The sequence below is a fragment of the Giardia intestinalis genome, chromosome 2 (assembly GCF_000002435.2).
Source record: "Giardia intestinalis strain WB C6 chromosome 2, whole genome shotgun sequence".
Taxonomy (NCBI): domain Eukaryota; phylum Fornicata; order Diplomonadida; family Hexamitidae; genus Giardia; species Giardia duodenalis.
In genome coordinates, this window is record NC_051857.1 from 828,524 (window position 1) to 837,715 (window position 9,192).

The 9,192-nt window shown below is 47.7% G+C and overlaps 6 protein-coding genes across 6 annotated transcripts; 5 read left to right on the forward strand and 1 right to left on the reverse strand.

The window, feature by feature from the left end:
- Positions 1 to 32: 32 nt before the first annotated feature.
- Positions 33 to 563, forward strand: GL50803_0011715 (uncharacterized protein; the record flags this gene model as incomplete). Its single annotated transcript, XM_038045690.1, has 1 exon — positions 33 to 563. The coding sequence occupies one exon, from the start codon at positions 33 to 35 to the stop codon at positions 561 to 563; it is 531 nt and encodes a 176-aa protein (XP_037901725.1).
- A 50-nt stretch (positions 564 to 613) lies between these two features.
- On the forward strand, positions 614 to 2,842 carry GL50803_0011716 (uncharacterized protein; the record flags this gene model as incomplete). Its single annotated transcript, XM_038045691.1, has 1 exon — positions 614 to 2,842. The coding sequence occupies one exon, from the start codon at positions 614 to 616 to the stop codon at positions 2,840 to 2,842; it is 2,229 nt and encodes a 742-aa protein (XP_037901726.1).
- A 48-nt stretch (positions 2,843 to 2,890) lies between these two features.
- On the reverse strand, positions 2,891 to 4,054 carry GL50803_0015483 (UAA transporter family protein; the record flags this gene model as incomplete). Its single annotated transcript, XM_001706177.1, has 1 exon — positions 2,891 to 4,054. The coding sequence occupies one exon, from the start codon at positions 4,052 to 4,054 to the stop codon at positions 2,891 to 2,893; it is 1,164 nt and encodes a 387-aa protein (XP_001706229.1).
- Positions 4,055 to 4,199: 145 nt separating this feature from the next.
- GL50803_0011720 (Ankyrin repeat protein 1) lies at positions 4,200 to 5,528 on the forward strand (the record flags this gene model as incomplete). The annotated part of the gene is made up of 1 exon (XM_001706176.1): positions 4,200 to 5,528. One exon carries the CDS (start codon positions 4,200 to 4,202, stop codon positions 5,526 to 5,528), a length of 1,329 nt encoding a protein of 442 aa, XP_001706228.1.
- An 87-nt stretch (positions 5,529 to 5,615) lies between these two features.
- GL50803_00115054 (Ankyrin repeat protein 2) lies at positions 5,616 to 8,459 on the forward strand (the record flags this gene model as incomplete). The annotated part of the gene is made up of 1 exon (XM_001706175.1): positions 5,616 to 8,459. One exon carries the CDS (start codon positions 5,616 to 5,618, stop codon positions 8,457 to 8,459), a length of 2,844 nt encoding a protein of 947 aa, XP_001706227.1.
- Positions 8,460 to 8,577: 118 nt separating this feature from the next.
- GL50803_0061359 (Beta-1,4-N-acetylglucosaminyltransferase) lies at positions 8,578 to 9,180 on the forward strand (the record flags this gene model as incomplete). The annotated part of the gene is made up of 1 exon (XM_038046267.1): positions 8,578 to 9,180. One exon carries the CDS (start codon positions 8,578 to 8,580, stop codon positions 9,178 to 9,180), a length of 603 nt encoding a protein of 200 aa, XP_037901727.1.
- Between the last annotated feature and the right edge of the window lie 12 nt (positions 9,181 to 9,192).

The following is a 9,192-nucleotide window of genomic DNA, read 5'->3' on the forward strand; positions in this document are numbered from 1 at the left end:
AAGCAAAGTCATGTCTGGACGAACGGTGAAAAATGTCGAGGACTAATCTTCTCACCAAATTCAAGCATCTTCATTCACCTGATCAGGGTATGGATGCTGCTGACCCTGTATTAGCATTATCAGAACACCTTCAAGAGGTTCCACAACTTTTAGACAGAGTGATTTCAAACCATGAGCGTTTGGTGCGTAGCAGACCTCTAGATTGTTCCCAACCCGAGTTTACTGACAGCTCCAAGATTCAGGAGCTCGTATCTATAGTCCAGGACGTGTCTATGCGTTTTCGTACTATCACAGACTGTTCCACGTGCCTTAATATGACCGTTAAAGAAGCCTTGAGACAAGGCTGCATCTATGCCCGAGGACAGATGAAGGAACTCTTTGGTGGACTCAAAGCGCTTGCAGAACTTCCGGAAGCTCTAGAGTCTATCCGTGGCAACCTTCTCTCTTGTGAGCGCGATATCCAGAGTGCCCGTGCTGAAGCCTCCAAGACAGCCCACTTATTTTTTACCATAGCAGATAGCAATCTGTCTGTGGTGCGTTCAGACAAGGCCCTGCTGGGATAGAGCAAACTGCGTAAATAGTTAATTAAAATCGGCTCGCGGGCTGTGGTCGAATGACCTTCTCTCACAATTTATGGTTCACATCTAACATAACCCTTCAGTCGAATCAGAAACCTTACAAGGTCAGTGAGGGCGTCTACAGGGTGGACAGTGAATACCTTCGGATGCACGAGGCGAGAGACCCTGCTTACATTGGTGAGTTACTGCAAAAAGCGGTTTATAGAGAACCCTCGGTAAAGCCACTTATCATGCATGCAACGTACCAGGTGCTTGTCTATAGCGGGTACATGGTGATGGATGGCTCTGGATATTGCTGTGACTATGTCGTCTACCAACCCAATCAAGATCATTCTCTCACATGTGTTCATGTCCTGCCATCGCCGGTGATTTCTGTGCACTCTCTAGTCCAGTATGTTCGCAGAGCTCAATCAGTTAAAAAGGTGACATGTTTAGCCTTTTGTTCGCCTAACCGTCAAGATTGTGCCCAGACAGTCGCACCTGCACCTACAGATGCAGATACAGTATCACCCCCCTCATTCTTCATAGCTCCTCATATGCGTACTAATATACCTATCAAGTCAATTAAACGCACCGAAGCAGCCAATACTTTTGAGATCTCCGCCGACTACGGCTCCTTTTTCCTCCGCTTCCTTTTTATAGAGCACGTCTCAAAACGTGTGCACAAGGCAAAGGTCACTACAGATGCTGTCATACGAATTGACAACGGGAAGACTATCCTACGTAGTAGTTCAAGAAACGATTCCACCTACTATCAATCCCCAGACGGTGTCGTGAGCTTTGGCTCTCAGTGTGCGACTGTACTACCCATGCATTACATAGATCCTGTATCCATAGGAGAAGATGTAGCGTACCACAATTCGGTGCACGAATACTACAGGGTGATCCGCGAAATAAACCGGTCTACGCACACGTTTCCCCGATGTCTGCATACTATCACCTGCGCAGAGCCCAACTCCTTTTACCGTTGGCTCGAGCAGAGAGAACTTGCCAGGCTGACACCCAAGTCTCATTCTGACCTTCTTAGGGGAGTGATAGTGGAAGACGCTTTGGAGGCATATGATCGTGGACTAGGGTACACTCCACAACCTAACTGCCTGCCAAGCAATCTCATTGAGCAGTTTAGAGGCTATATACTTTACAAGTACCTGTGCAGTGGTAGTGTGTGGTCGTATCCATCGGGCGTGAAACTGGAGTGGGCTGCAACGCAGGACACAGGCCAGCGTGGTAGTGACTCTAATATGATGCTCACTTCTGCTGCAGCTGGAACTCTCAGAGAGATTGCCAAATCAATGGTTGTCTCTGAAGTTCTTTCGCTTGGTGTTCCACGGATGGAGATAGCAGGATACGTAAGTGCTCAAAAGACTTTACATGTGCATTGCTGTGCTCCTTCTTGTAACCTGCTCTTTTCTACCTGTCCCGCTCATCTGTTTGACCGCCAGTCTTCTTCTCAAACTCTGTACAAGGATCTCTGCCCACTTAGTAAGCACATCCTCACACACTTCCCGACATTCCCAACATGGCGCCCCTTTTGCTGCATTCACTGCATTGGTGCACTACTGGAAGCTTCTAGAGGGTCTATGAATCAGCCTGCTTTCCCCATAGACGAAAGTGATATGGTCAGTCACGCCAAGTCGACTCTTGGAGGCCCCATTCAGGAGGACATGGGCACAAATCAAAACATAACCGATGATCAAGATAGAGATATCAATGGTGACGACGAAAACAGCTCTCCTTCTAGCTCTGCAGAACCCACGGAGACTCGACGCAAGCGTGGTCCGAAGTCTCTCGTCTATAGAGGTGATAGTTCGAAGAATGAAGCTCGCATGCCCATGATACCAGAAGCCGCCGTGTACTTGGAGTCTCTGGCTGATGCTCCCAGGACCAAAGGTGGCCAGCTGGTGGACGTGGACTTCATTAAATTTTATTTTTCTACGATTGCTGAATACACACTACATTTACAATTACACGGAATAATTACTCATAAGGGCCACTTTTCAAGGCTTGGTGAAGAAGAGCTCCTCACCACTTGGCGCTCGGGCATGTCACTGAGTCAGCACTACATCCCCTATCTTTGTCCTGTTTGTCACTTCAGTAACACTGACTACGACTCTGTCCTAGAGCATTTGCTTCTCCACCCCACGTGCAGCGCGCTCTTGGAGTCACCGGAGGCAATCCTTTCCCAACTTGCAATCAAGAACTATAAAACTCACAAGAAAAAACTATTTATTTCGCGCCGCGCAGAGAAGAACGCCGACTCCTAATCAAAAACACCACAAAGTATACAAAAGAGAACAGCTTCTGTTTTGATCTTAATCTTGTTTTTTATTCTTACTGCGGCTGTTTGCACCAAACACCTTCATGATCTTTGACTCGAGCACGCTAACGGTTAGGCCCGTGAAGGTAAGCCCTATCCCTATCCAGTTCTGCGTGGTAGGCTTAGTATTTGTCATGAACATAGAGATGACAACAGTTATTAATTTTCGTACGGTACTAATGATGCCAGTCAGTAGTGAACCATACAGCTTCAAGCTGTAGATGATTGGTATGAGTCCCAGGGTCAAGAATATGCTTGCTAAATTCTGCTTAACAATCCACGAGGTGGTATGAGAGAGCATCACTATGTCGTTTATAGAATTATAGATTCCAGTCATAATTATCCCGGCAATGAGAGTGCAGACACCGCTAGCTAGCTGGATAATGTTGGTCTTGATGAGCATACCCGTCTCCCGCTTGCACTGCATCACGGAGATGTCCTGGTATGTGCACCCAAACCCATTGCACAGCTCAGACAAGAGCATGAGGATGTAGCCTAGGATGGGGTGTGGTGTAGTGCCGTTGTAGCTTCGCAACTCAGCATGGCTATAAACAAGTGACCCAGATACTATCGCAATTACGGTCAGGATCCTCAATGGTGTGATGTGCTGCACATTCCCCAGCAGCAATGCAGTCATTAAGATCCCCAAGGTTTTAGAGGATTTGAAGACCATAGAGGTTGTGTAAGAGACGTATTTCAGTGCCAGAAGAGAGAATACCTTGCCTAGAGCGAGCAGAATCTCGCAGACGATCAGAGACTGCGCCCATTTTAGCTCCGAATCCGGATGCGCAAGAGCGTGGAAAAACTCGTGCACACGTAGGGTTTTGCGCGTGGTTTTGCTCGTGGTGTGTTCGACAACTCCTGAGACATTAACGCTGTTGCTATTAGATGGCGCAGGTTCACCTCTGGCACCATCCTTCGCACTGTCTTCAACTCCACCCTCGGTCTTTTTAGCCCCATAGCCGTCGTATGCTTTACTGACCATGCGATACACCTCTGCAAAGATAATGCTCCAGACACCCTCAAAGATCAGCCCGATCCATCGGACGTCAATTTTGTGGGGAGGAGACGTATAGAGCGTCTCTGCCAAGTAAGAGTTAGCAACATGGCAGACATAGATGCTCCCGACTATCAGAAGGAAACGGACAGTCTCGTTCATTTCCTATCTCTCTGCCAATTTTATAAGTCGGGCCTGTTTACTTTTAAGCTTTTACTTTTAAGCTTTTGTCAAATCAACTTTAAATGGCAAAGTTCTTTCAATTGCGGATTCAAAAGCTAAAAAACAAAAAGATAAAAATTAAAAAATGTGTTGCGGTGGGAAGAAGGACGACCTCGCCAACTGGATAAAGGCGGCGTCCACCGGCAACTTGACTGTTATAAACAAACAACTCTCGAAGATGAAGGGGAAGCGTGATACAAGGGCAACCAACACGGATGGTAGCATCTTCAATAGCTTTACCGCCATGCACTACGCTTGCTACTTTAACCATCTGCAGGTTGTCCAGAAGCTTTTTGACTTTGAATATATGATTAAGACTGGGGACACTGTCAGGATTAAGTCCAAGTTCAGTTCTGCAGATGTAGAGATGAACCTCGGCAAAGATTCTACTCCTCTCATGATTGCCATTGCACGCGGAAGCATCCCGGTCGCGAAGTTCCTCCTTGAAAAGGCCAGTACTAGCGGCGGCGCCGTCTCCCGACAGATTCTTGGAGTTAGCAATGCATCAGGTCTTACGGCCCTTGGAATGGCCTGCTCTTCAGCAAACAAGGAGATGATCGACCTCATTCTCTTAAAGGACGCCGTGCTTCTTAAGACGGAACTCCACATGACGGCCGTCACGGGAACGAATGCAATACATCACCTGGCCTTGTTTGCGCGCACAGAGGTCTTCGACAAGCTTACTAAATATATCTTTGACTCCGCTGAGACATCTCCGGAGAATAAGAAGCTTCGCATACAGTTCGTGGAGAAGCTCATGAGCAGGGACTCAAACCAGAACAGTGTCTTCGACATGGTCTATCAGAAAGCCATTGGCAAGAAGTTTGGGGTGACTGATGATCACAAGGATGCTATGTATAAATCGCTTAGGACGATGGTGAGACGCGTGTATATCTGGGCGCTTCAGCTTAAGCACAACGAACTGGAGATCGCCAACGGCTTCCTGGGTGCCCCGTATGAAGAGATCTGCAAAGATGTGAGTCACGAGGTTAGTAAGGAGTTCCTTGAACGGTGCACAAAGGCCAGTACAGACCCAGAGACAGACGACACGTTGTATTTGATGCAGCAGCTGATTGATCAGTACTCTTCCAGCGTTAGCGTCAAGACTACGTCCCCTGTGCAGGAGGCCATGGAGTCTAGCCAGATATCGAGGAAGAGCGTGAGCAACAAGCCCATATCTACCACGGCCTCAGCTGTCGAATCTACGCGTGCGTCCCAGGCGCTTGAGGAGGGCTCGAAGACTGTTACGGGCCAAGCTTCCTCTGGAGATTACGAGAATATCCTCGTTGATAGTGCAGAAATTCCGTCGCACACCCCACAGGTAACTGGTACTGTTGAGACCGCTCAGCCCACCGAGACGATCGAAGATTCACTAGTCATCGATCCAACCGTGCTACCGCCGAGCCTAGCTTAGCTTACTAGTTCCACATTGTAAATTGATTCATATCCATCTATTCCTTTGCTTGCTGTTGGGTTGCTCTTCTGATTTTCGATTTGGAAAATGTCTGCGCAGCAGGACGAGGCGTGGTTTGCGGCAATAGAGCACGGTGACATTGAGACCGTGCGTTCATATGCTGCTGCTATGTCCAAAGTCACCGACGAGCAGGGCGTCACGTCTCTGATGAAGGCTGCTACAAAAGGCAATGTTACTATCATTCAGCTTTTACTTTCTGATGGGGTCAAGCGAAGAGACAGATGGGGACGCACCGCGCTCATGTTCGCCGCCATGAGTGGCTGTGCTGTCGCAGTGGAGATTCTCATTCCACACGAAGCTACACTCACTGATAGCGACGGCATGACAGGGTTAATGTATGCAGCCTTTCACGGTAACACAGATATTGTCCGCTTGCTCCTGCCCCACGAGCGTGGATATGCGACGCGTCACGAATCAGTCTTGCAGCTAGGCACCCAGACCTATGAAATAGGCGTCTCTGTCACAGCACTAATGATTTCTGTGCTTACAAAGCACGCGGAATGTGTTGAACTTCTCGTCGATAGTGAGGCAGGAAAAGTAGATTGTAAAGGCGAAACGGCACTGTACAAGGCTGTTGCATCTAACTTCCTGCCCGCTGTCAAGGTTCTTGCAGTCTTAGAGGCTGAACATAGAACGATAAGCGGCCAGTCGCCTATCTACTTGGCTGTGAAGACAGGTTTTCTGGATGCTATAGAGTGTCTAGTAACATATGAAGACGATGATAAGCGATACGGAAACGCTAAGGAGACCGTCCTGATGGCTGCTGTTGCTCAAAGAGACGCTCGAGCTGTGTCTATACTTGCCCCAACCTTGCACTCGGAGTTTTCTAAAGAAGGGATGACTGCGCTTATTCTTGCGGCACAGGACAACTTGGTAGAAATATGTAGCATACTTATTTCATACGAATTTGGACTGACAACTCACCACGGTAAAAAGACGGCGTTAATGTTTGCAGCAGAGCTGGGAAACGTGGAATGTGTTCGATTGCTCGCCAATAAGGAGGCTGGCATGCGCACAGATGCTGGTGAGACGGCTCTCATGCTTGCCGCTCGAAGAGGCCAGCTTGAGTGTGTGGCCGAACTTATACCTTATGAAAAGTGTGCCGTTAGCAAGAACTATCACACTGCGCTTATGCTGGCGGTTATGAATGACCACATCTCTTTAGCTTCGCTTTTAGTCGAGCACGAGCAACGGATCCAGAACGAGAAAGGACAGACGTCGCTCATGCTTGCAGTACTCCGCCGGAACGCACCGCTTGTCACTGTACTTGCACCCTATGAGGCCGGGGTCTTCGATGCACAGCATCAAACGGCCCTCATCTTGGCAACAATAGACAATGAATACGACTTGGTTGAGATCCTTGTCAACTACGAAGCATGCTTAGCAGACTGTGACGCCAGAACGTCTCTGATGCTGGCTGCCGAGAAAAACTATATGAGTCTTATTCCTCTCCTCTGTGAGAAGGAGTTCGGAAGGCTAGATCGCTTCGGAAGAAGTGCTCTATTCATAGCAGCACAGAATGGTAATGCTCACATTGTCAAGGAGCTGGTCTGTAAAGAAAAGAAGATGATTACGACCCGCAGGTTCCGTGTCGAGCACAATACACAAATATACATTGAGTTGGGCTCCACTGCTCTCATATATGCCACTCTATATGATAAGTTAGAAATAGTCCAGCTTCTTGCAGCCCACGAGTCAGGACTGCTTGACAATACAGGTCACTGTGCGCTGCACTATGCCATCCGTAGAAAGAATGCAGATCTCACCAGAATATTGCTTCAATATGAGCACTACATTACTGATAAAGATGGGAACACGCCGCTAATGCTTCTAATAAAAGCTGGCATGGACCAGTTCATACCAGGGTTAGTACAGAGGTTATTAGGAGAAAGCTCTCAAGACACAAGCTCTATTATTGCCCAAAATAACAATGGAGACACTGCACTCTCTATCGCCTTGATACATAAGTCCTACTTAGCCGTGTGTGCATTGTATAGCAACCCGCAGTTATCTTTTCAATTCTACGATAATACCGGAGCTTCACTTCTTGAGCAGTGCGAGGCCGTCGGAGATGACCCCATGATGCAAGTATTTTTGACATACTTTGTTGCAAGGCTGGCGTTTTCATCTGATCTAGTGAGCACGTTTTACCACGGGCTATCATCTGCTCTGCTAAATGAATATAGTGATGCTGAGGATTGCAACTTCATCCTGCATTTTCTTGATTGTGTTTTCAATTATATTTTTATCAACGACCCTACTTGTGTCCATCTCCACAATCCGCTGAGCTCTCCAGGCTTCGAGGAAATATCAACTATGATAAGCGAGCAGATAGACCTGCAAGAAGGGGCGTGTAATATATGTTACAGTGATCTGGCAGTAGTGCTCTGCTTCCCATGCAAGCATGTGGTAACCTGCAAATCTTGTTGGAAGCAGCTTAATAATACACGACACAAGCGAGACGCCCTGCGCTGTCCTGTGTGCCGCGAGGCTATAAGCCACAATATAGTTCTCACCCAACTGGATGACTGTATCCTATCCCAGAAGGGCAAGCATGGTACAGGCTCCTTGAGTCTCCAGAGCGCGACAGAGCTAGTCTCCAAAAGATCGTTAGCTGCACAGATAGGACCAGGTGAGGATGGCGGGAACTCTAGTGCACTAACGTACCAGTTGATACCGACCTATGCATCTGTCTCCGGTGTTCCCTCGGGCCAGATCATATGCCGGAATGTCTTACAATACGCAGAGTCTTTTGCTGAGATAGACGAGAGTAGTGAGGTTCCAGAGTTGGCAGACATGTACGAGAATGGGGAAGGTACAGCATGGAATGAAGACATTGATAATATTGAAGTAGAAGCGTTCTACAAGTAATACTAGATTTATACGCCTTATATGGGTCGCCCGCATATTTTTTTATTCTGCATTTTTCAATTGTTATTTTTTAATTTCAAAAAATTGATTTGATTGAAATTGTTATAACCAAGGATTGATGCACTTGAGTTTCCGGGGTTTTCTTTACTTAACAGTCACACTTATTATTGCGCTTCAGATATACTTTCGATTGCTGGCTACAGACAAAGTTTTGGTCGTCCTTGGAAGTGGAGGCCACACAGCAGAAATGACTTACGTTCTCAACATGCCGGGCGTACTTGAACGTTTACAGCCTGCCCACTACCTTATTGCCAGGGGTGACGGTCATTCTAGAGCCGCTGCACTTCGACTTCCTGCCTCATCCCAGGCCAACATCCATTGTGTGACAAGGGCGCGCCGAGTACACCAGCCCTATCACACAGCTATTTTCACCACTCTTCTCGCCTCGTTAGAGACTGCGTGGCTACTCATTTGTCTCCGCCCACGACTTGTGCTTGCAAATGGTCCTGGGACCGCTTTCCCACCTCTTTGCCTGGCCTACCTATTTCGATCTCTGTTTGGGCTATCCGTTACTACTGTGTATATTGAATCATTCACTCGTGTCAGGCGTCTCTCTGCTACAGCGCGGTTATCTTCATGGGCGATAGACGCTCTAATCGTCAATTGGGAGCAGCTTGCAACGCAGAAGAATATGCTCCACATTCCTCTATATCATTTGTAGCTTGATGCTTCG